Raw genomic sequence first — 27,316 nt, forward strand, 5'->3', positions numbered from 1 at the left:
TTGAAAAACATGTCTTTAGGGATAGACACAAGGAGCTCAATCTGTTCAGCTTAACAAGAGAAGGTTAAAGGTGACTTGATCAGTCTATAAGTACCTCCGTGGAGAACAAATAGTTGATAATGGGCTCTTTAATCTAGCAAGGAAAGGGAAAGAAGATCCAGTGGCTAGAAGTTGAAGCTAGGCAATTTCAGACTGTAAATAATAGTGTACATTTTAACATCACTGATGGTTTTGAAATCAAAGTTTTATTTTATTTATTTATATTTTTAACAATGTGCTCTACTTCAAAAAAGTAGGAGGGTCAGACAAGATGACCATAGCGGTCCCTTTAAGCCTTGGAATCTGACACTTTTCTTCTAGCTGCCCCCTCCACCCCCCAAAAAAGAGTAAACTTTGACTATTGTTGAAAGAACGAAAGGAATAAGATACTGCCCTTGTCTCAGAAATGGAAATATGCAATTTTTTAATAAAAATGGTAGCACCTGGTGAACTAGGGAGCCTTGTCCAGGGATAACTATAGAAAGCAGATGAAATTGCTCCTGGTGGTACTGTGGCAATAGCATACTGTAGCTTATCATGTAGTGTTAGCAAAAGTACAGTTCTAACAAAATTTTTCTTTCATATGCTGGAGGTTTTGGAACTCTGCAAACAAAAACTTTCTCCTTCTCCATATACCCAGGGCCGACGAGAGGCGGAGAAGATGGTACAAATTACCAGGGCCCGGCTTCCCCCTCCTCTGGTTGGCCCTGTTTAGCCGGTCCGCCCTTGCTGGGGCCCAAACCCGCTCTCGGCGGCCCTGCATCTACCTTTCAACCAGTAGCTGGTTCTCTCTGTTATCAGTGGAATAAATATCAATCACTTCGCTATTTTCTTTTTGAAATCATTGGAGTTGCACCAGAAATGAATTTGGTCCACAGTCACACAGCAGTTGGAAAGGTGTTTGTTTTTCTCTGTGCTTCTTCCAATCTAGCTGCAGTCTTAGTCACAGAGATATTTGAAGTTTTGAAAGCAGTCTGCTACCTCTGAGAGCTATAAGCTATATTTAGTCTTGCCAACTATTGTTCCCTTTACAGAGCGTATATGATTTTAAATAAATTAGCATACAGTTTGCTGTGACTCTGTTACCTAATTCTCTCTCAACAGGGTCACTTCTTGCCTGACCATTCTTAGTATTGCAAAGCGTTTAGATGAGTGTTTGTTTGGGGATGCATTTATTATAAACCTAGCTGTGAAATTTCTAGGTTGATGGGAGGGAATTTCTTACAGGCTTTTCCATTGACTATTTGAGATTGAAGTTGTGAAGTTAATGTGACCAATATAAACAAAGTGTTACACTCTTAAAAATGTTAGAACTTCTATCTCCTTTCTCCTAGGCAGGTACTTACAAATAGCACTTTTATTAAGATAGGAACAGAAACTTGTAAAGCTTATATTGTGTGGTCACTGTTACAACTCTGTATTTTCTAAATTTTCAGTTTACCTCTTGAATCATAATTGAAATTGTGGCATGGCAAATAGCATGTAGAGAATAAACAGAGCTTCCTTAGGGATGTGCAGGTGCTGGGTATATTGTAGATTACCTATCCTTTCAGAGCTGTTGAGAGAAATGATGTTTAAGTTAAATGTGTTAAAAATATATAAAATATTGCAGGCATCTATTTCAGATAAAGATCGAATTTTAACTATCTGAAAAATATAAAACATAAAACAGGTGTGTCCGAAATATTAATCTCCAAAGTGCAGGTAAGCTGTGTCTCTGTTGTGTTGTAACTCTTGAAAGCATGGAACCATGCATGTGCACAGCACTAGTAACATGGTGTCATTATAGCAGCCTTTCCCATTGGCTACTGCATAAGAACATAACATAAGAACAGTCATTCTGAGTCAGACCAATGGACCGTCTAGCCCAGTATCCTGTTTTCTGACAGTGGCCAATGCCAGGTGCTTGAGAGGGAATGTTAATCATCGAGTTATCCATTCCCTGTCGTCCACTTCTAGCAGTCAGCAGTAGGGATACCTAGAGCATGGAATTTCATCCCTGACCATCTTGGCTAATAGCCATTGACAGACCTATCCTCTATTAACTTGTCTAATTCTTTTTTGCACCCAGTTATAGTTTTGACCTTCACAACATCCCCTGGCAATGAGTCCCACAGGTTGTCTGTGAGTTGTTTGAAAAAGTACTTCTTTTGGTTTGTTTTAAACTTGATGCCTGTTAATTTCATTGGGTAATCCCTGGCTCTTGTGTTATGTGACAGAGTAAAGAACATTCCCTTATTCCCTTTTTCCACACCATTAATTATTTTATAGATCTCCATCCTATCCTCTCTTAGTCATCTCTTTTCCAAGATGAAAAGTCAGTCTTTTTAATCCATCCTCATATGGAAGCTGTTCCATACCCTTAATCATTTTTGTTGCCTTGCATTTCTCTGAACTTTTTGCAGTTCTAATGTATTTTTTTTTTTTTTTTGAGATGTGGGTGACCAAACAGGCATGCAGTATTCAAGATGTGGGCGTACCATGGATTTATATTGTGGCATTATGACATTTTCTGTTTTATCATCTATCCCTTTCCTAATGGTTCCTAACATTCTGTTAGCTTTTTAGACTGCTGCTGCACATTGACCGGATGTTTTCAGAGAACTATCCACAATGACTCCATGATTTTTCTTGAGTGGATATAGTACATCTGCAGATGTAGTACATCATCTAAATGTCACAAGAAGACAATGAAGGAGGCCATTCCAACATTACAAGGTTATTTCTGTGGGGTTGACCACTACCTGGCCAAAAAGAGTCCCTTCTCTGGGATCCTTATCCCTGGAGAGAGAGAGAAATTCCCAACCACCCCTTCCCACTCCAGTTGCCAAAATCCCCACTCTCCTCATATCACCCCAACCGAAAAACCTTCCCTTTACTCCCCAGCTTTGTGTACCCCCTGTCAAAATAACACATCTACAACATTCTTTCCCTGCTCTTAGCTGTCAAAGCCTGAATGCTTTTCTCCCTCTCCTTTAAAACTGGCAGTCAGAACTTCTCAGCAACTTTCAGTATCAGCTTCTTTAAAAATGTGCTTTATGATGAACCTGCCAATGAAATTTAAAAAGGCACAGTAGATTAAGCAAAGTAGGCATCATCTAATTGTCTTTGGATTTGTATTGGTTTACATTTTGGGATCCTCTATAATATAAAGGAATATCTGCTGAAGAAAAATACTAGCTTCAAAGACACTTTTCTACATTCCAGCTTGGCTCATAATGGAAAAATAAGAGAGGCCTTTTTGTTTTCTTTCACCAACGCAAAACATTAATTTCCCAAATCCTGGAAATCGATATTCTTTCACTATAGCATATTCCAATCTTTATTGACTATAATGACCAGTTAAAATAAAGTTTTTGGATGAACTCCATGTAGTGGTGGGCAAAATATTGCAGAAACATGAAACACCTCTACCCGATATAATGCGACCCGATATAACATGAATTCGGACATAACACAGTAAAGCAGCGCTCCAAGGGGGCGGGCTGCACACTCTGGTGGCTCAAAGCAAGTTCGATATAATGTGGTTTCACCTATAACGTGGTAAGATTTTTTGGCTCCCGAGGACAGAATTATATCGAGGTAGAGGTGTATAACCTATTATCTGTTTAACAAGAGTTTTTCAAGGCTTCTCTTTGAGCCAGTCTCAAAATCAAATCAGTCACTCAAATTGCACTATCAATGGATTTACAATTGGTCAATCGTCATGTTAGATTTTGTATTCAAAGTGGCTTTTTAAGTTTTGCTTGGAACAGAAGAAATTGTCCTGCATGGGCAAAACAAAATGTGGACTGAAATGGTAGGTTTGTAAACATTTTTTTCTTCAAGAAGAAAACTGATGAGACGATATTGTTTGATCTGGCTTGCATGTCCAGATATTCTTTTCATATTCCCACAATTTTACCTTGTCAGTCTGTAAAAGAAATGTTAAAAGCCCTTTCCCAGGGATGGGGGGAAATAAGTGAAACATTAAATAATTAGAAAATAAGCATCTCTTGTTCTGCCTCATGTGGTTCCCCCTCCCCCCTTTGTTCCTCCCACTTGCTGCTAATTTTCATCTCCTCATTTTCCTTTCTTTCTGCACATCAAGACGTCAGAGACTGCTTATGGAGCTGAAACTGTTTTTCCTGAGTTGTCTGTAGGTTTTATTTAATGCAGCAGAGAGACAACAAGAAAAGGGGGAAGAAGAAGGTGGGAAAGGGGGAACAAAAAGACGAGTTCTTTTAGATCTCACTCCTACCGAAGGGTGACCGTTTTGTTCACTGTTGCATTCACCAGTTACCATGGCATCCCCCTCTCACTTTATACTGGAGGTGTACTCTCAGTGTAATTAACGGCTCTCCTCTCTCAGCCTGCAGCTGAAAACAATTGTTAAATGAACAAGAAGGAAAGAAAACAAAACACTTTTTCTTTTTAATTTATTAATATTTTTCATCCTTCCATTTTACCTCTCTTGATCTGATAATTCTGTTGTTCGCATATCAGAGCGTTGTTGGAATATGGAGTAGCCACCTGCTCAGAATGGGAGACAAGGTCTTTGAATGCATGCGTTACATGAAGGATTGGCTAGGCTGGAATACAATTCAGATGACTGTATGTGTATGTTAGTTATAATTTTCCCTTTACAAAATGTTAGTCACAGAGTTTAAGGCCACAAGGGACAGCTAGATCATCTAGTCTGAGCTCCTGTATATCCCAGGCCACCAGCACCCACACACTAAACCCAAGTGTGGAGGCCATGCTGAAGTTGAGATATGGTTCTTAAAGATATGGAGTACTATATTATGGGCATTTCTGCTAGTTCTAAAGGTACATTGGAGAAAGCTTAGACATAAGTCTTGTTTCAAATATCACTATGGAGAAATGTAGAAAGACAATGTGAACAGATAGTTTTCAGCAAATAGAATTCTAGGGAGAAATAGGAGTGGTAACATAGTGCAACATGTATGCTGTTACCACTCCAGCACTTCATGTGACAGCTTCCAACTGTTGAGACTTCACGTTCTGGTTGGTATTTTTCCAGAATGTGAATGGGTAAAGACTCCATCTACCAACAGGAAGACTGAGACCATGCTGAAATCATTTCCTGTAGGATAAAATTTGAATCTGGAACTCAGAAGTGAAATAAGGGTGTTGTATCCTTCATACTACCAACTTTCTATAGTTAGAAAATATTTATTGGGAAGCCTACACTCACTACTAAGTAAAATATTTGCTTTTTCCTACAGTCAAAGTCTGGATCTTATCTTTGTACCAGAGTGTGTTGCAGATATCTTTGTATCCTTGAGGCTAAACGTTGTAAACCACTCCAGACGTTTTATAGTTAATGAGCCTTGATGACTTCTGTTATTTTCAGAATTTTGTCCTATCCTGATAAAATAACAGTGCGTACAAGAAACAAGACAAAAAGAAAACCCTGATTCAGTTGTCAATAGAGAACCTCAGATATATAGTATAAAGGGTAAAACACAGCAGATGGTTTACCCTAAGCCAGATTTTATACTCCATTTCTTTACTACTTGTTGTCTCCACACTGAAGAGCCTTACAGAAAAACTGCAAGGAATTTTTTCCTGAGCTTATACTCCAGGTGAAGGTTATTCCTCTATTTCTTCCCTGTAAGGCTATGTCAGTAATTGCTTTTCTGCCTCTTCTGTACCTTTATATCTTCTTCCTATATAAGAAAGGTTTCTCCATAGATCCTGCAGTTCCCATGAGGCCTAAGGATATTTTCCTAAGAGGAGTGGATTAACGCCTCCAGAGTCCAAAGAAAGGATAGAAAAGGAAGAAAAGAGTAATCTGTTGATGGCTAAGTTGTCATGGGATAAAAGGGAAGGTCCTGTCATGGATTGAGAACTGGTTAAAAGACAGGGAACAAAGGGTAGGAATTAATGGTAAATTCTCAGAATGGAGAGGGGTAACTAGTGGTGTTCCCCAAGGGTCAATCCTAGGACCAATCCTATTCAACTTATTCATAAATGATCTGGAGAAAGGGGTAAAAAGTGAGGTGTCAAAGTTTGCAGAGGATACTAAACTGCTCAAGATAGTTAAGATCAAAGGAGACTGTGAAGAACTTCAAAAAGATCTCACAAAACTAAGTGATTGGGCAACAAAATGGCAAATGAAATTTAATGTGGATAAATGTAAAGTAATGTACATTGGAAAAAATAACCCCAACTATACATATAATATGATGCGGGCTAATTTAGCTACAACGAATCAGGAAAAAGATCTTGGAGTCATTGTGGATAGTTCTCTGAAGATGTCCATGCAGTGTGCAGAGGTGGTCAGATGCTAGGAATCATTAAAAAAGGGATAGAGAATATATTATTGCCCTTATAAATCGATGGTACGCTCACATCTTGAATACTGCGTACAGATGTGGTCTTCCCATCTCAAAAAAGACATACTGGCACTAGAAAAGGTTCAGAGAAGGGCAACTAAAATGATTAGGGGTTTGGAATGGGTCCCATATGAGGAGAGATTAAAGAGGCTAGGACTTTTCAGCTTGGAAAAGAGGAGACTAAGGGGGATATAATAAAGGTATATAAAATCATGAGTGGTGTGGAGAAAGTAGATAAGGAAAAGTTATTTACTTATTCCCATAATACAAGAACTAGGGGGTCACCAAATGAAATTAATAGGCAGCAGGTTTAAAACAAATAAAAGGAAGTTCTTCTTCACGCAGCGCACAGTCAACTTGTGGAACTCCTTACCTGAGGAGGTTGTGAAGTCTAGGACTATAATAGGGTTTAAAAGAGAACTAGATAAATTCCTGGAGGTTAAGTCCATTAATGGCTATTAGCCAGGATGGGTAAAGAATGGTGTCCCTAGCCTCTGTTTGTCAGAGGGTGGAGATGGATGGCAGGAGAGAGATCACTTGATCATTACCTGTTCACTCCCTGTGGGACACCTGGCATTGGTCACGGTCGGTAGACAGGATACTGGGCTGGATGGACATTTGGTCTGACCCAGTACGGCCGTTCTTATGTTCTATAGAAGCATAGAAAGAGACTTAGTTAGGGTACGTCTTCACTACCCTCCGTATCAGCAGGTAGCGATCGATTTATCCGGGATTGATATATCGCGTCTCGTTAAGACGTGATATATCGATCCCCAAATGTGCTCACCGTCGACTCCGGAACTCCGCCAGAGCGAGCGGCTGTAGCGCAGTTGATGGGGGAGCCGCGCCCATCGATCCCGCGCCGTGTGGACCCCAGGTAATTCGATCCAAGATACTTTCACATAGCTGAAGTTGCGTTATCTTGGATTGATTTCTGCCCCCTCCAGTGTAGACCATCCCTTAGACACCTAGCTACATCTTGCCCAAAAAGAGATCACACAATCTGCATAGCCACATATCTTTATTTATTCAATTAGGTTTCAGTCTGATCCCATACCAAAGGGCACCTTTGCTTTAAACCTCTTTTGATATACGTATAAAAAAACAAGAACATAGGATATGTAAAGTAAACATTGACCAAAGTAGATATACTTCTTCCTATTACACATCATTTGATCACCAGTCATGTGACCAGTATAGCATAAAAGCCTCAGCCTTTGTTAGTTCTCTCTATATGCTGTGGTAGAGACGAGGCGAAAGCAGAGTTCCTGCATACTCTTCTCTTTAACAGGTCAGGACCTACAAGAAATTCTAGCCCCTATTGGGGAAACTAGAGGTTTTCCACCAAAATGATCTGAGGGGGAATGAGAGGAGAGAGAATTTTCCTCCTCCTGTACCAGTTCCCTCTGAGACTTGCTACCTTTATCATATACATGGAAAAAAGCATGAAGCCTCTTCACATTTGTAAAACACATTTACATCAATTTTAAAAGCAGTGAGAATGGGAAAGTTTACATCCTGCAGTGGATTGGGAGGAAATAGTCAGAGCTTGGACTCTGTGTACCACAACAAAGTAGAACATTCTCCTCATAGAGCCACATAAAACACGGGTAGAAGCTTGACATTAATACTCAGTTTTCTACTGGAAAGGATTTGGGGGGGAGGGGGAATAAGTCCCAGAAAGACGATGGATGCATTCATCCATGGAGAACATCATTGATAACCTCCTGATTTAAAAAAAAAAAAAAAAAAAAGTGCCCTCTTGGTACGCTTCTTAGTGTCTTGACTTTACTGTGCCTGCTTATTATCAGCAGTGGGAATAGATAGTAGTTCTGATGAACTTAAGTCAGTTTCTCTACTGATGGCACGGCTACACTTGCGAATTAGAGTGCATTAAAGCAGCTCCGTGCGCTCTAACTCACGACGCATCCACACTGGCAAGGCATGTAGAGCGCTCTGATTCTGCAGCTAGAGTGCTCCTAGTAATCCACCTCGGTGAGTGGAATAACGTTTGATGGGCCCCCGCTGGAACACCACAGTGCCAGTGTGGATGCCCTGGTCTGTTAATGCGCTCTGGAAATTTTGAAAATCCCCTTCCTCTTTGCTCAGCCAGGCGTGGAGTGCTCTCAGCGAATCTTTCCAGGTGACCATGGCTCCATGTGCCAGGTGATCCCCAGTTGGAGCAATGGCTAGGTGCTGGACCTCATCAGTGATTAGGGGGAGGAAGTTGTCCAGTCCCAGTTGTGCTCCAGCCATAGGAATTACGATACCTTCGGGCAGATATCAAGGGACATGATGGAAAGGGGCCATGACCAGGACACACTGCAGTGTAGGCTTAAAGTGAAGGAGCTGTGGAATGCCTACCGCAAAGCCCGCAAGGCAAACCAGCACTCCAGTGTTGCCCCCGCGACCTGCCATTTCTACAAAGAGCTGGACGCAATACTTGGCGGTGACCCCACCTCCACTCCGAGTACCACCATGGACACTTCAGAGCCCAGTTCAACAAGGGAGGAGGAGGAAAGCAGGAGCGAGGGTGCTGAGGAGGAGGAAGGCGCCCCGGCATCCCTAGATGCATGCAGCAAGGAGCTGTTCTCAAGCTAGGAGGAAGGTAGCCAGTCACGGCGGCCGGTGCTTGGGGAAGGACAAACACTAGAGGAGGTGCCCGGTAAGCGGCTTTTATTTTGGGAAGGAAATTATTTGATGTGGGAGGGTTAGGGCTGCATGCATGCCTAGATGCGGAATAGGGCGTTGATGTGCCCTCTCACATTGTGGTAATCAGCCTCAGTGATCTCTTCAAAGGTTTCATCCAGAACTTGGGCAATGCGCTTGCGCAGGTTTCTTGAGAGAGCTGCTGTGCTCCTTGTCCCAGTTAGGTTAACATGTCCGCACCACTGTGCCGTGAGGGGTGGGGGGACCATTGCTACACACAGGCAAGCTGCATGTGGGCCAGGGCGAAAGCCGCATTGTAGTAGAAGACCCTCCCTTGCTGCTGAGGGTGACCTGGGAAGCGAGATATTTTCCAGGACGAACTCCTGTGGAAAATGTGGGGACCGTGCTCAGTAGAGGGGTCCCTGCAGCTGTTGGCTGTCCCCAAGGCACAGAAACCTAGATGACAGTACAGCCGTGAAACAATCAGTCCCCCTTGACCCTGTTATTCACCATTTTGGGGCTCCCATGGGTTATATCCACTCGCTTTGGGACAGGCAAATTATGCTATTGTGTAGACTGTGCTTGCCCTTAAGTACGGGGGAATCATTGCTCTGTCTGGCGTGAACAATGCTGCCTTTGTTAAATGTTGCATTTTGCCTTTACAGATGCAACCTTGAGATCTCAGCCATCCGTGTTATCGCTGGCTGAAAAACTCCAAAGAATTAGGAAGAGGCCACATAGAAGCAAAGAAGACATGCTGCATGAAGTAATGCAGCAGTCCCTTAATAAGAATCTAAAAGTGCAGGAGTGGAGGGAGTGTGAAAGGATCCGCCCGCAGAATGAGGAGCGCCGGCACAAAAGCGCAGAGCTCCAGCAGCAAATCACGAATCGGCTGATAAGCATCATGGAGCGCCAAGCGAACTCAATCCAGACGCTCGTAGCCATGCAGGTGGAGCACTACCACACCTGCTCCCCTCCTTCCCCCGACAGCCTTTGTCCCAAAACTCTTTCCCTTGTGCCCCCATGTCACCTCTAACCCACTTTCCCCAGCATCTGGGTTCTTATCATCACCAGCTGCCTCCAACACCTGTAGCTTCACCAACCAGCCCTGAAAACTATGACCCTTACCCGCTGCACTCAACCCTCATCACCATGCATTATAGCCATCTGAAGTGCAGCACTCATTGCACAGCACTCCAGACAGGAAGGCTGAGTATGAAAACAGGACATACGCAAATCTGTGATTGTACCGTTCCCCACCCCACCCCTTGCCCTTTCTGTTTCCCAAGCAGTTGTGTTTCTTTTTAATAACTGGATTTTCTTTTCAATAAATGGATTTTTTTGACTTTGAAAACATTTTTTATTATTGCATAAAGTAAAAGATACCTTAACCCAGGAAAGCAACAGGCACTGCAAGTCAGCGTCACAAACACAGATTCCTGCTAACATTGGAACCACTGCACTTCACTCCCGTGCAGCGCACCAAACATTACTGGTGGCTTTCAGCCTCAAATTGCTCCCTCAAGGCATCCCTAATCCTTGCAGCCCCGTGCTGGGCCCCTCTAATAGCCCTGATCTCTGGCTGTTCAGATTTAGCCTCCAGGTGTTGAACCCCCGAGTTCCATGCCTGAGTGAATCTTTCACCCTTCCCTTCACAAATATTATAGAGGGCACAGCACACGGATATAACCATGGGGATTCTGTCATCGGCCAGGTCCAGCTTCCCATACAGAGAGCGCTCGTGGCCCTCTAAATGGCCAAAAGCACACTCCACACTCATTCTCCACCGGCTCAGCCTGTTGTTGAACCGTTCCTTGCTGCTGTCAAGGCTCCCTGTGTAGGATTTCATGAGCCACGGCATTAAAGGGTAAGTGGAGTCTCCAAGGATCACAATGGGCATTTCGACTTCCCCTATGGTGATCTTCTGGTCTGGGAAAAAAGTCCCAGCTTGCAGCTTCCTGAACAGGCCAGTGTTCCAAAAGATGCATGCATCATGCACCTTTCTGGGCCAGCCTGCGTTAATGTCAATGAAACGCCCAAGGTGATCCACAAGCGCCTGGAGAACCATAGAGAAATACCCCTTCCGATTAATGTACTCTGAGGCTAGGTGGGCTGGTGCCAGAATAGGAATATGCGTCCCATCTATCACCCTTCCACAATTAGAGAAACACATTTGTGCAAAACCAGCCACAATGTCATGCACGTTACCCAGAGTCATGGTTCTTCTGAGCAGGATGCGATTAATGGCCCTGCAAACTTGCATCAACACTATTCCAACTGTCGACTTTCCCACTCCAAACTGGTTCGCAACTGATCGGTAGCTGTCTGCAGTTGCCAGCTTCCAGATTGCAATAGCTACCTGTTTCTCCACTGTCAGGGCAACTCTCAATCTCGTATCCTTGCGCCACAGGATGTGGGCAAGCTCCTCACACAGTCCCATGAAAGTGGTTTTTCTCATCCAAAAGTTCTGGAGTCACTGCTCGTCATCCTAGACTTGCAGGACGATGTAATTCCACCACTCAGTGCTTGTTTCCCGAGCCCAAAAGCGGCGTTCCACGGTGGTGAGCATGTCCGTGAATTCCACAAGCAATCTCATGTCATATAAGTTACTCAAGTCGATATCGTCAGAGTCCTCACTGTCAGTTTGGATCTTAAGGAGTAACTGGACTGCCAAACGTGATGTGCTGGCGAGACTTGTAGCATATTTCTCAGCAGTTCAGGTTCTGTTCCCACAGACCGAAAGGGAAGACCGAGCGCGCAGTACAAAGAACGTTGAAAGATGGCGCCCAAATGTGGACGGAAGCCAGGGATTGCTGGGATGCGAACCGATGCATCATGGGGCGTTGGGACAGGACCAAGAATGCCCCGCCTCCTTCCCAACAGTCCACAGCACCAGAATGGGAAGAGGTGCTCTGTGGGATAGCTGCCCATAATACACTGCTCCCAATGCCACTGCAAGTGCCGCAAATGTGGCCACGTTAGTGCGCTTGCAGCTGTCAGTGAGGACAGACTGCAGCGCTTTCCCTACTGCACTCTGCGAAGGCTGGTTTAACTCAAAGCACTCTACATCTGCAAGTGTAGCCATGCCCTAAGTTTCCTCAGCATCTGTTTCTCATGCAAAGTGTCATAGTCCTGTGTGTAGTAAGAGGAGGCCCTGAGATATAAACCTTGGTATCAGAGGCCCGGTATGAAGCCTAAGGCCTGAACTAAAGTAATAGTCAAGACTTTGCTAACATAAAGCAAAGTTAAGCTGTGAGCCAGAGGCAGGCCCTGCTCACAGAAGCTGGCAAGGAAAGGGCTGATGCTGCAAAAAGAGACATACCTAAAAGGTCCTGGACACCAGATATCAGAACATTCGCATACTTGTACATTCCACACACAAGGAACAGGCTGACCCATCCCAATGACAGGACCAAAAGGGGATTATGATGGATAGTGTTGTTTTGTTCGAACCAACATGTACAAGGTGAGAGGCGGCACTTTATTACGTAGAGGGGTTGTACCTTGCTGCGTAGAGGGGTTGCACCTCAATACGTCAGGAGTGATGTGTAACTTGTTTGTACCTGTGTATAAGAATGTATCCTTGGGATGGTGTCTTTGTCCAGCTGAGGGGGCAGTGGAAAGTCCCGCCACTGACTGAGCTGAGTCCATTGCCAAGAGGCACTTTCTCGTCGTATGCCCGGTAGACTAAGTAATCTATGGGGAACTGCAACTGTGTCAGGGTCGCAATAAACCTGGCCGAGATGCCTTCGTACCTTACTAGACTCTGTGGTTATTGGGGGGTTCTCTTCAGGTCTGCTGGGTCAGCTATCTGCGCAGAGCTGGGGCAGCACAAAGAGGGAACACGCATGCAGCCGAGTGATATCAACAAAGGAGAAAGCAGAGCACCACACCGGTAGCATCTGACAACACTGTGTTTTTGCTGCTAGGCAATCACCTGCATGACATTAAAATAGTTGTGGCCCCATAGACCTTGATAAGTATTACAGAGAATGGGATCATGCACACCTGCTTTATGTGTAAGTTGGCATCAGCGACTGATATAGAAGTGCCACAACTCTTGTCTTCACACTAAAAACTAAATATTTTCAAAATAGGTAATCCTTCACACCTATTATAATTCTTCCTCCTCCCATATTCTTGCTTAGTTATTTTTGATCCTACTCCAGCTTTCTTGACTTCAATAAAATGTTGTATACATTTTAGCTTCTCTCAGGAGGTCAGCAGTGGAATTGTGGTGGGGCAGTATATAGTGTGTGGGAGATTTTTATTTTAAGACGGTCTCCTTACCCCCACTTTCATCATCGAAGAAAGTTATCAAGGTTATGTTCACCTACTACCATCTCTGTTTGTTTCATTGGAGTGAAGGGGATCTGATTTTCTCTATCTCCAGAATCAATAAGACAGCCCTTCACCAGTTTACATTTGGAAAGTTTTCTTAACAGCCATTAAGATGAGAAATTTTTTTCAAGTAAAACCTTAAATCAGTGGTTCTCAAAGCCCCCATTGGCCTGGAGCGGTGAACCGTGGCCAGTGGGAGCCGCGATTGGCCGAACCTGCGGACGCAGCAGGTAAACAAACTGGCCCAGCCTGGCAGGGGCTTTCCCTGAACAAGCAGCGGACCGGCTTTGAGAACCACTGCCTTAAATCACATTGAAACTAATGGAGCTATCAGATTAGTACTAGTACAGGATAATGCCATGTGCTGATGCATTATTACCCCTACTTTGCACACATGCACATTCATGAGCAGTGGGTGAACTTCGGGGAGGGTAGCCCCTGGCCCTGCCTGCCCTTTCTGCCTGAGATCCCTCCTCTCCCGCTGAAGCCCAGAGTGGCCCCCCAGCCCTGGACCTCCCGAGTGCCAGGCAGGCAGCATGTGCCCCCCCCAGAGCACCGGGCAGGAAGCACAGCCTCCTTCCCTCCCCCGCCCCCGACTGCCCCAGAGCTCCAGGCAGTGCCCTCCCCAACACTGGAGCACAGGACGGCTTCCAGTGCCCCGGAGCGCCAGGTGGAGTCACTGGCCCCAGGACAGCCCCCATTAATCCCTGGGCCTCAGCCACAGGGGAAGAGCCCTCTGCAGCACAGTGTTGGGAAGCAGGAGTGGGCCTGGGGGCGGAGCGTGGGCAAGGCCATGCAGGGCTGTTTGGGCCGGCCTTTAATACCCGCTGCCCATGTGCACATTTCTCCTAAAGTTCAGATTTATTACAAGCAACGATTGTACTGTAAAGTAACTGACCGTTGGATGGAGTACCTAAATCCTTGCCAACACACACACACACCCATAGTTTTCCATTATATACTAGCAATTGGAATCTTGGTCTTGTTGGTGCTCAAGCACTCTATCAGCTCCAGTCAGGACAGTGGCTGCAATTTTTAAGTGAAACTTACATTGTACAGTGCTGGTCCATGTACGCATGAAGTATGTTTTTGCTTATGCCACCATTGGATGCCAACATCCTCCTTAGAGGGCAACCCTGGCAATCTTAGGCTGCCAAGAAAGTTTTACACAGACCTTGAAATTTTACATGAATGAACCACTTGAAAGACAATGGGCCAAATATATTCCTGATTGACTTCAGATTTACTAGGTATGAATTTGGCCTTTTATGTATGCATGCATGCATGGATTATGCCAGTCAAATCTCTGTCCCCACCCTACACGCCCATTCATCTGCAATTAAAAAACCTTGCTATATTCAACTTTCACCGTGATTTCCTTCAAGCTCCAGTTAAGTGTTATATGGGAATCTGTCAGTGACTCCCCTTTCATGTACCTTTCAGTTTCTTCTTGCCTCACCATCTGTTTTCTCCTTTATCTCTTGTATGTCCCCAACTCTTGCCTTTTCCTTCTCTCTGACCTTTCTTTTCATGCGCTCCTTTTCCCACCTGTCATATTATGGGTTGGGACCGAGGGGTTTGGAGGCAGAAGGGGGGTCAGGGCATGGGAGGGGGTCAGTGGGGCAGGCTCCTGGCAGTGCTTACCTCAAGCAGCAGCATGTCCCCCCTCCGACTCCTACGCTGCAGCGCAGACAGGCGGCTCTGCACGCTGCCCCATCCACAGGCGTCGCCCCTGCAGCTCCCATTGGCCACGGTTCCTGGCCAGTGGGAGCTGCAGGGGCAGTGCTGGGGGAGGGGCAGTGTGCGGAGCCTCCAGGCTGCCCCTGCGTGTAGGAGCTGGAGTAGGGACATGCTGTTACTTCCAGGAGCTGCGCGGAGCCACGGCATGGAGCGGGGTAAGCCCCCAACCCTGCTCCCTGGCAGGAGCTCAAGGGCCAGATTAAAATGTCTGAAGGGCTGGATGTGGCCCTTGGGCCGTAGTTTGCCCACCCCTGGTTTAGGGCCTATGAGACTGACAGTTGAGCAGCTTGGAGTCTGTCTAGCCAGTTCATTACAACTTAATCTGAATTAATGAAGATTGTTAAGAACACAAAGGCAGTCTGTAGCTTTAAAAACTGGAATATTGTATCCAGCCTATCTATTGGTATGGAATGTGGGACGTTTTTTATTTTATTTGGGCTTTCTTTCCCTTCCTTGGTGAATTTAAATCACACTTCCACCTCTTGGTTATGTAACTAGTAGCAATACTTCATATTCTTAGTTGAGCCCAGCTGTTAGTATTGATATTTTATCCTCACCATTAAGGTCCAAAGGCAAGCGAGCTTCCAGATCAGTCATTTCAAGCTGGACTTCAGCGTTATTCACTCTGCTGCAGCAATTGATAATCATTGACCTTAGGATAGGCACATTTTTATTATTTTACAAATAGAAATACTCTCTTGTCTCCTCATTTCTTTTGCTGTCTTTCATAGCCTTACACACAGTATTTTCTTTTAATAATTTGGGGATTTGAAGCTCGATTCTTCCCAGAGCACTAACTATCTGTTAGATTAAACCCAGAGTTTGCCAACAGTTCTTTTTAATTGAAAGAGCTTCTTTCTATTCATAGGAGTTTGGAACAGTCCTGAATTTCATCCTGTTTAATAATAAAGTTCAGCTGAGTATATTATGCTGTAAGGAGCTTTCTATACAAAGCAGCTCAATTAGAGCACTATAACTGTGAATATGAATAAGTACTCCAGGTGGTGCTTTGATAAATGAACTGTAAATTATGGAAGATAAATACTCACCTAGGGGGAAGATTTTATTGTTATAGTTAATATATGTGTGCACAAGAGAGATGCTCTTTTTTTGCATTATGCAAGTGACCCACAGTACTTGCAGTTTCCATTTAATAAGGTTACATATATGAGCTCAGTAGGCCATATTTTCTCACCATCTCTCCTTTTTTAATGTAGTCCATAGGGGAAACGCCAACAACCCCAAAGCATATAAAGGACAATAAAGAGAGCTTCTTCCCAGCAACTCCAGCAACGCTGCCTCCTACACCAGTGAATCCGGACACTGTGACTTCTGAAAACGTCCTAAAACTGAACGATCTTCATTCCAAACCCAAGCCAGCATCCTCTTCCTCCTCTTCTTCTTCCTCAGCATCTTCTTCAGTGCCCCCACCACAGACACCACACAAGGACATCGAGCCGCACCAATGCCAGAGTGCAGAGACTGCTCCCAACATGTCTCATATTACTCATGGTAAGTCTGCGCCTAATAATGTCTTGACCTTCTCTAATTGACTTGCCCAAGGGCACATAGTAAGTCAGTGGCAGAATTCTGCCACAGGTCACATTTTTTTATCATTAGACCATATGCAAAAGAACACAAGAGGCCACACAAACTTTGAGACTTGTCCCTGGTTCTGAAAGGGATATATATATTACTAGAACTGATTGAAGAGTTGTCCTCTGTGTGTGTATGTAAAATATAAAAGTGCTATAGCTCATTGAAAAGGAGGGTTTCTAATTCTGCTGTGGTATAAAATAGGTATTTATTTTCTCAAGTGGTTGACTTAAAGAAATCGTGATGGTTTAAAATTGCTTAGACGTTTGAAATGTTAGACATAATACCAGTGGAGATGGATTAGTTAGCAATGTGTAGTCAAAGGTGCATGATGAATATAACTTACTACATGTATATCATTCCCATGTGTTTGTGTAGAAATGCAGAATGTAGTAAATCCCAAACTTGTACAATACTATAACTTTTTTGTAGGGTAGCATCATCTTTATGCCACAGATTTTAGAGAGAAATTATTTTATAAGATATTTAGTCATCTGATATGCTATTGGTACTGTTTTGGGGTGATTATATATTTCTGCACTGGAAAATGAAGGGTTGGCTTAGTTACAATGAGCCATGGTAACTACAGAATGATAGTTGTGTGAGGCGGAATAAACAGTGGCTGAGAGGACTGGAATGATGGAATTATAATATTTGTAGCCCTAATGTAGTTTGATGAGTACACAGGGGCAGATAAGAAAGTCAAAGATGCAAAATATATACAGTTTAGAGTCAGTGGTTGGCATGAGAACATGACTTATTAGGGACCATTTTATGTAGTTGGTCCTAGACAGACAAGCAAGATGAGAGAATTTAATGAATCTTCTCCTTCTTGCATTTTTGGCGACAGGCCAGCCACAGCATGGTCAGTAGGCAAAGGGAGTGTGATAGGCTAGCACCCTCAGCATTACTAACTTCCACAGAGGGTATGAAGTAAGGCTGGACCAGCCCGAACCCCACTCTGTACTGGCCAGCAGAGCCTAGTGGTGCTCATGTGTGGAAGCATAATGATGCATCCACTTAAAAGATGGCAGAATTCTTGCTGTAGTGTACGCTGTGGAGCCCCAGGAGGAATTCTGTCTGAATCAACCACAATTCTTCCTCTGGCTTCTGTTAACAGCCTAGCCCCCTCCAGCTAAACAGATACCCCCAATGTGGGATTGTGCCTTTAAGGCACAATCTGGCCCTGAAGGTATGTGACTTTTATATGAAATATATACAGTGCATCCTCAGTTACCCAAAATTATCATCTGAAAAAAGATCATGTCTTTGATGTCTGTTAATTACATTGAAAATTTCCACAGTTATCCAAAATCTAGTCCTCTCTTGCATTCAGATAATCAAAATTGTAGTTTGTAGATGAATATTTCACAAATTAATATTTACATTATGGGCACAATGGTCAAAAGTGCCTAAATCCCTTTTTCAGAAGTGACTTGGCCCCTGTCTGTATAAAGAAAATAATCAAACTATTTTCAGATAATATTAAAAGCCAGAGACAAATCTACACAAGCCTGGTATGTTTACTGTTTAGAATGAAATGTCATATATCCATCCAGGCACTGTAGAATGGAGCAAATCAGAGTAGTGCCAATGTATTGGAGGCTTACTCATTAACAGTCATCATCAATACTTCATGAGCTAGTCTCAAACTGGTTTGTTTGAAAGAAATTTAGCTTTGTGACGGAGTATCTTTGTATAGTTTATGCGCACACACCTACTGTATATGATTTTTTTCCTTATGTAATCAGCCTTGCAGCTAAATGCACATAATCTTCTGAATACATCAGCAACAAAGAGCAAACCAGGGAGAAATCAATTTTCCCAACGAGCTAATCTCTCAGAGAGTACAGGATGAAATTGAAATTTAACATCCGCCACTAATAGTCACATTATAATCACCTCACATTCCTTCTCCACAAATCCTGTGGTGGGAGGGAGAGAAGGTTGCAGTCAGATTTGTCCAGAAATGGAATTATATGGTATTATCATGGGATATCTTTCCAGGCTTGTTCAACAGAGAATAATTCAGGTCCATCCTTGGAGGAGGAATAAAATGAAACCTCTGCCTTTTAAAGTTGTGCTTTCACTGAGCAGAGAGGTAGGAATGACAATGCAGGTTAGAGCTCCCATGTGCCATTGCTTTACATGTAAAACTCATAAGCATTTCTTACATACTTTCCTCTATCTAATTTTCCAGGCCATCCTGCAGTGGCTGGAACATTTATTTTAATCTTTTGACTCTCTAGGCCTTTCAGGGATTTGTGAGGCTTCTGATGGCTTCTTTCATGGTTTCTGCACATCTTCCGGTGGTGGAAGAGGGGTGGGTTAGCTGCCAAAATTATTGCCCTGAAGTCTCCTGTCTGAAGATCAAGAGGCTTTCTCTGTACAGCTCTCATTTCAGTGCTGAGTGCATGTATCGTTTCCGGCTGTCTGGATCTCAGACCCACCTGACAGGTCGTTTCTCTAGCTGGGAGAGAGACACCAATTATTGCTCTGTCCTTTGCTTCTTTTTTCTTTCTACTTTTCCCCTAGCCACACCCCACTTTTTAAACAATGATTGCTAAATTCATAAGTTTTACCCTTTCTTTTTGCTCTTTTCTGCCGTTATTTCTCCTTTTCTATGTAAAGTCTCTCCTCTGCCTCATTTTTCAAGTAATCTTTTTATTTTTCACCTTTTCCCCTTCCTGCCTTTTCTTTTAATTGCCACTTTCATACCCCCACCATGTCTGTTTGTCCATCTCAGAGGATTCCCTGTCCCCAAGTATTAACTACTGTATTTCTTCATGACTTCATAAAGGAATTACACAACAGTTTTCCAAGCAGTGTTGGTGTTCTGCCAGTCATTCCCCATGTAAACATTTTAATGGGATCTTGCAACTGGTATACAGCAACCAGTACAGAAACTACAGCACGATGAAGTCCAATGACCAGGTGCTAATGACAGCATGGAAACTTCCTACATTTAGGTATAAATTCACATGGGGCTGCCAGCCTTCTTAGCTCAGCATAGAATTGACTCAGGGGAGAGCTGTAAAATAGGTCAAGTAGGATAAACCCTCTCCAGCTCTGTCACACAATTCCAATAGCTGTACTATTCCATCACTCTGAAAATCTTACTGGTATGGTTGTTTTTTTCCCAGATGGTCTCCCTTTTTTTCCCCATTTCTTAATCCAGTGATGATTATTAGAAGAAAAACACTAACATGGGTCCAGGCGAGGAGGTACAGGATAGCAAGAGAGGATTTCCACATCTGGATTTATTCAGAAGTGAGGATGACTCTGCTTGAAACCAGTATTGCACTAGATCTGCATATAAAATGGAGGGAGGGGGAAATGGGGTCCTGCCCCGCTAAATAAATGCTGAGATTTTTAAAGGGCATTAAAATATAAGGTTAAGATTTTAACTGGTGAAAATCTGCTGTTTTATTATGGTTCTTTTGACATGCCTTCTGCTCTCCCTGTCTGTCCCATCCTCCCCCCCACACACACCCCTTCCCAGGAGCAGCAGCAGATCACTGACATTGTATTCTGGTCTCCATTCCTTCACAAAGGAATCACAGTGCAGTATATGGAGGAGAGCTGGGTCCCCCTGGTGAGACTACAGCAGAATGCACTGAGGACTTTAAGATGTAATTACCTGCCTTCAGTTGCCTTATTTTTACCTCTACCTTAGCTACTGCCTGTTATGGTGATGGTATTCAGTGGTACAGATCATTATCACTTTTGACTTCCAAATACATTAAATTGTTTTAGTTTGCCATGATGCATTCTTCCTGAAACTTGTAAATGACCCTTTTACTCACATGCAAAACAGATTTTTTTCAAATATTGAAGCTGTGACATAACCCTTCCAAAACTAGGAAATTCAGAGTTAAGACAAATACTCCATCCTTAGTTCTTTCTGTAATGTCTAAGTATTGCAACATACATACTGTGTAAATATCCTGCTTTGATCCCAGATATTTGCAGTGCTTGGACACAACAGAACAAGTTAAGAATGTAGTGATCATTCTGAAAGTACCTAAGCTTTATAACCCTATCTGTTGAAATATAGCAAATGAGATGCAGAGATGGTTGAAGAAGGCTGCGTAGGGCCCAGGAGGTTGAGTGACAATACGATCATAGCTGTAGAGAAGGAACTGGCACTAGATTTGATTCAGCATGAGAAATAATGGGCAGTGTCACGGGGTCACCCACCACACTGGCACCACCTGCTGGACGTTTCGGGAATTAGCTCAGTCCCAGCAGGTGCACCCTTGGGTGGGTGGTGGCTATCTCGTCCCTGCTTCCGCCTGCAGACCCATTACAACTCCTTTCTCTTGGCGTCTGCTTCATGGCACAGCCTTCCAGCCATGTCACCATCCCGTTCCTCCCCCCCCGCTTTCCGGGGGACTCCTCCAACAAGAGTTCAGCCACTCCTTGCAGCGGCTCAGCAGTCCACAGCCGGGCCGCTCCTTCAGCAGCTATTGGTGGGGGGGGGGGGCGCGGCGCGCAGGCCTGCCCACTGCTCCAGGCCCTGGCCCAGGGACCCTGCAAGCGGAAGCTTTCTGCTGCCTCTTCCTTCTAGCCTACTATCTCTATCCCCTGTGCCACTTTCCTGTAGCCTCAGTTCCTTCTGCTCCTACCTCCGGCTCCAGCTCCTTTGCCCTCTTCCCAGGGCCTTGAGCCTGTAAATCCTGGCAGCCTGCCAGGAGCCCTCTAGGAAGCCAGTTTTCTCCCTGCAGCAGACTCTCTTGTGCTGGTCTGCAGCTTCCTTTTATATGGGCTGGCTGGGCCCTGATTAGCTGGTCCAGCCTTCGCCCTAATTGTCTGCAGCCTTCGCCCTAATTGGCTGTTTCCCCTGCAGCCACACCTTTGGCTGCCTGCCGCTCAGCCTCGCTAGGCTGATTTTAACCCTCACAGAGCCAGTGTGGGGCGGGTGCCCCATCACAGGCAGGAATAGTGAACTCAAGAGCAGAAGCTCAAAATAAAGGCGGTTATAATAATATATGGAGATATACTTATCTCCTAGAACTGGAAGTCCAACCTCCTGCCTTCACTAGCAGGACCAAGTACTGATTCTGCCCCAGATCCATAGGTGGCCCCCTCAAGGACTGAACTCACAACCCTGGGTTTAGCAGGCCAATGCTCAAACCACTGAGCTATCCCTCCCCTTGTAGGATAGGAAGTCTTTGACACATGTTAATACAGAATTTAATATGGCAGGGTGTGGAATTTTGCTTCCCCACTTCAGAAATCTAACAGGATCGTGCTAAGATGGTTTCACTTACATCTCTGAGACAGTACCCAGAAAGTCACGATGGGCACTTGCTCTTCCATCTCCAGAGTTCTCAGAGAGATCCCGCCTCCATTTCTCATATCTTTTTTCAATACAAATCTATATAAAGCAAGAAGGAGAGATTGTGAATCAGCGTGGACTAAAATGCCAGATGTTTACAGAAGACACCCAGCTCTACATTGCCTTCACATCAGATACAAATAGCACAGTCTCCCAGCTGTCCTGAGCTTGGTTGAGTTCAGCAGTTGATTGAAGCCGAAGCCTGAAAAGACTGAGGTGATGCAAATGGAGTGGGAAGTACTTCAGAGAACTCACAAACTCTCTTAACCTCATCTTCCATTGAGGGCATCTGCCTTCATATTAATACAGTACATAGTGTAAGTGTTCACCTTGACTCCTCACTGTTTTTGAATACCTGAATAGCTACCGCCACCCAAAATCCCCCTTTTCCATCTATGGCTGATTAGATGGAACCCCCTTCTGTTTTGTTTGGACTTAGCCACCGTGATCCACAGCAACTTCTGGGTTTGCTTATTGTAATTTTCTGTACCCAGGGACAAAATGCCAACCTTTGTTAAAGCTACTTTTAGTTCAGAGCATAGCAGTCCATCTGCTCTCCAATGCAGAATGCCAAGATCACATGACCCCATTTCTCATTCTCTTCTCTGAATGCTGAAATAAATTCAAGGTTTCAGTCCTTGTCTTCAAAGCCATCTTTGGGACTGGACCGAGTTAACTTGGGGACTTCCTAACCCTGTGTGATCAATGATTTCCATTGACAGCTATGTTCCACTGGAAAATGGAACGGTCAGACCTAAGAATGGTACCTGGTTGCAAAGAAGATGACGCTTTCTCGATGATTGGCCCAAAAAACTGAAACTTGCTCCTGGAGGAGAACCAGTATGACCATGAATCCTTGTCTTCCTTCTGAGTGAAATGCAAAACCTGAGCCTTCCCACGGCATCACGTTTTAAAAAAATCATTTTTCTTGCATGCCTTCTGGTTTTTAGGAACATTTTTTCCTTTATTTCTTTTTTTAAAATGTGATGTTATTTTGGGTAAGCTCTACCAAAGAGATGGGTTTGGCATTTCATTCTGAAGCTGCTGAGGTTCGTGGTTAACAAGATCTCTTCCCGGAGTGAGTTTCAGCTTTGTAGGTAATCTCATCTTAAATCCTTCTATTTTTATAAATCCGTATGTCTTTTTCTTTGTTGTCTTGTCCCCCTCACTTCCATTTTCCATCTCTCCGTCCCTTATTTCCCTTTTTTCTCTTGACCCTTTCCTGTTTCCTGAGCTTTCATCTCCATTTTTCACAAGGTTTTCTGAAATAGGGCAAGCAATGTGGTATCTGTTAGTTGTTGTATATTCCCAGGTGAGATTTTACAGTGGATGGATTTGCTAGTAGGAATAAACCAGGCAGCTTCTGAGCCAGTCACAAGTAGTCTGTGTTTACTCTTTCTAATCTCTTGCTGCAGCCACCTCCTAAACTTGGCCTTGGTATACTCACTTCCCTTTGTCTCATCCATTAAGATCCATGCCTTTCATGCAGGTTTTCTTCTTCTCTTCACCACAGGTGCACTCTGAGAACAACCTCACTTTTGAATGTCAGTGGGGTTTTTCCTGTTTGTGAAGGATCTCTTAATTCCCTCTTGCCTCGCATTCAGATAGCACAAGCTGATCACCTGATTGGATAGGTTCTCTGCCTCCTCCTCCTCACGATGTACTTATTTGGAGTACAGCAGGTTGAATTAGCCAGCTAGCATGATACATTAATGCCAAAAACATTTCAGTCCATGTAGTAGCTTTACTGTCTTTCTTTTTCTGATGGCTACCATTTGAATTCCACTTGTATGATATATATTACAAACTCTATGTCTCCAGAATTCCTTGATAGAATTAAACCTGTGTATGAGATCTGTTATGTACATGTATACATACAATTAAAGCAACAAAGATAGACCTACAGTATACCAAATTGTGATAAAGATATTGGGATGTATCTTGCTGAGACAGGGTGACCTTCTAAGAGGAGTGGATAGTGAGACATTGCATATGGACTTTTGACTGTACATATATTTCACATTTTTACTATGGGCTAGATTTTCAGTTGTTGGCCACCTCTTTTTTGTGTGCAAAATTGCAAACATGCATGGACACTAATCTTTGCATGCACCCTTTAAATGGTGTAACACCCTGGTTAATTGAAATGTTAGTAATTGCACCCAGAAAATCCATTAAGGTCAATGGTGTTTTTGAGTGCAAATGCTAACTCTTACATGCACATTGCTGTTATACTATTGCAAATGAAATAACAACTGTGCACATGCAAGTGATAGAAATTTTAATAGGTGTGATCACCTGCAAGTGCTCCCATTAACCCAAGTTAAGGCTGAATAGAGGCCCAGCTGAAAATCTACTCCACTGCTATTGCATAACTTATTTATACAATGCTTTAAAACTGTTTTTTAACCACTCACCAATCTAATGGCAGCTTTCACTAACCTCTACTATGTTTATTTGGCTCGGGGACAAGAAAGGATTAAATTTTGTCAGAGAAGGGAGAGACTTATGGCTTTTTCCAGGCAGCTATTGCATTCAAACAACATAAGAACATAATGGCCATTCTGGGTCAGACCAAAGGTCCATCTAGCCCAGTATCCTGTCTTCCGACAGTGCCCAATGCCAGGTGCCCCAGAGGGAATGAACAGAACAGATAATCTTCAAGTGATCCATCCCCTGACGCCCAATCCCAGCTTCTGGCAAATAGAGGCTAGGGACACCATCCCTACCCATCCTGGCTAATAGCCATTGATGGACCTGTCCAACAGATTAACGTACATAAAATTCACCAGCAATGGACTACAAATGAAAAACTGCTGCTGTACTCTAGTAGTGCTGTGTACAATGTTGTTCTCTCCAAGTTATTAACTACTGCTGAGTCAGATGTTAAGACACTAAAATCAGTTAGCTTACTGTTTTTTAAATGGCACTGTAAAGAAATCGTGGAACTGGACACCAAACTTTAGTCTTCAACAAATATTTAGAAACAGATTTAAAAGTTTAATAAAAGAGAGAGGATTTTGGGAACAAAACATTCTTTTTTAAGGTTTCCCCTTCCCCCATGTGCATCTGGGGTTCAAAGTATTCATAGACCTAGATATAGATACTCTCACCTTTCCATTAGAGTGCAGTATTCTCTTCACCGTGGTATCTGAGCATCTTGCATTTAATCATATCACAGAACTTTGTTCCAAAACTTTACCTTCTTCCAGGTTTCTCTGAAAGGAATTTTTATCACTGTGGCTTTGTGCTTCATTGTTATATCTAGTTTCTTGCATGCTGCACTTCATTCAAATACTCATTACTTGTCATTCTTGTCACAGTTTGTGCACTGATATCGGTCACAATGTTTTTAAGCCCTCTTCTAACTTCCACGCTCTACCTTTTTTTTCTCTTCATCTGTTCCAATATAACTTTCTCCACTCTGTGTATTTAAGTGGGTCTTCATGCTAAAGACCTAGAATCCTAGAGATACAAAAGCCATATTAAGTCATCTAATCCGTTTCCCTGCAGGTACAATATTGTTCCCTTTAGAGAAGCAGCATAGACTAAACTAAGCACAATACTGTCAGCCAGAAATACCAAAATGCTAATCCTACCTCTGTGACTTATTTGCTGTCTGGTCTTGGACATGTTCCTTAACTCTCTGTGGAGCACTTAACTCTTCTCCCTTTTATAGGCATGGAGCTCTCCTCTCTTCAGGCTGAGGGTAGGCAGGATGCAGAAAGCTTTTCTATCGTGTGCACGGCCTTAAGCACTAGCACAGCGCTTTGAAGGCTCACTGATCACTTTAAAAGGGGGGGGAGGGAGAAATGGGGGCGTGGAGTTCAGAGCAGAGCATTTGTCCCCATGTCTATGCCCCATCTGAAAAATAGGGATAGCAATACTTACCTACCTTGCATGGTGAATTAAGGTTTGATTCTGTAACCCTGTGCTCGAGCAGAGAGTAGTACTTACATGCAATTAAACCCATTGAGGTCACTGAGTCTAATCATGTGAGTACTATTCAGTACAAGTAAAGACTGCAGAATTGGGTCTTCACTGTGTCTAAAGTGTTTTTATGATGTAAAAATACTATAGGACTACTTAATAGTATTATATTTCCTAGTGTTTTCTCTCATAACACAATACTTGTAGGGTTTTTTGTATTGTCTGCTTAAGCACTTGATACTTTTGGCCATGGTTTCCCCCAGTCATGCCTTTTGGAAGCCCAGGTATGAATCTGTTTTGGAGTTTGAGTTCAGAGCTCAGCTCTTTCATCTTTCCTATGATGAGATGATATTTTGCTCTTTCTCTCCCTCTCTTTTAGTCCTTAATATGTCTTTGTGTGTATGTATTAATAGTTGCCTCCTTGAACAGCTGGAAAGTATCTGCTTAAGGTGTTAGTCTCATTATCCAGTTTGTTTTGTCAGTTTTTGTCAATAAATAAAGGCAGGTGTTTGATTTTGATTAAAACATTAACATCATAATGTTGGTCTCTTGTAATACCTGACGATACAAGGAAATCAAATGACACTGTACAGAGCACAAGGAGAGCAGAGCAGCAGTTTATCACTTACAGCCCCTCTGCTTGTAAACTTTCTGTTCACGTGTAAAATGCAGGGAGAATATTTGCCATTTTTTCATTGTATACATGTTAGATTAGCAAAATAATGTCATATTTGTATATATGATGCTCACTGGAAGTCTATAATATATATATCTACAGTTGTGTATAGATGTATATAATGTGTTCTCTGTATAAAGAGAGGCAGTGAAAGAGAATATTAACTATAATGAAGTCATGAACCCAGGCGCCCGCTATAGGCATCTGCAAACACTGGTTACCCTGGCAACAAGTGGAAAGAGGTTGGAGAGGAAAGCTGGAGTAGGTTGTTGCACTGAATTGTTTTCAGCTTGTTTCTTCCTCACTAAAGCAGGGAGATGTTGAAAGGTATGATGTGCCTCTTTCTATTGTGTATGTTATATTATGTATAATAGAGAGCTGTTGGGAAGGGATACGCTAAAATGTTATCTTATTCAGCTCCATTTTGCTCAGACAGACATGAACTTTTCTATTTAAATATTAACATAAATTTTCTGTGTTGCAAATCTGTGTTTTCCCTTTGTGCTTACAGTTTGCAAGTTGCACTATAGTGTTTGAGTGCCAAATAAATCTCTGAAGTACTGTATCTGTCCCATCTTCTGCCTAGGGACTGGTGGCTATTGCATCTCCTCTTAATGTCTTCAAAAACTGATTTTATTTTGAAGCTGGATTTGTAGAACTAAC

The 27,316-nt window shown here is 43.3% G+C and overlaps 1 protein-coding gene across 8 annotated transcripts in view; it reads left to right on the plus strand.

The window, feature by feature from the left end:
- CABIN1 (calcineurin binding protein 1) overlaps window positions 1–27,316 on the plus strand; it is a 236,290-nt gene that overhangs the window by 175,057 nt on the left and 33,917 nt on the right. For all 8 annotated transcript variants that reach the window (XR_004648280.1, XM_034791361.1, XM_034791366.1 and 5 more), the window contains one exon: window positions 16,328–16,622. Coding sequence is in view for 7 of the 8 variants with exons in the window: in XM_034791361.1 (XP_034647252.1) it covers window positions 16,328–16,622 (295 nt within the window). In the remaining variant the exon portion in view is untranslated. The remainder of the gene's footprint in view (window positions 1–16,327; window positions 16,623–27,316) is intronic.

Source organism: Trachemys scripta, chromosome 15, assembly GCF_013100865.1.
Source record: "Trachemys scripta elegans isolate TJP31775 chromosome 15, CAS_Tse_1.0, whole genome shotgun sequence".
Lineage (NCBI taxonomy): Eukaryota > Metazoa > Chordata > Testudines > Emydidae > Trachemys > Trachemys scripta.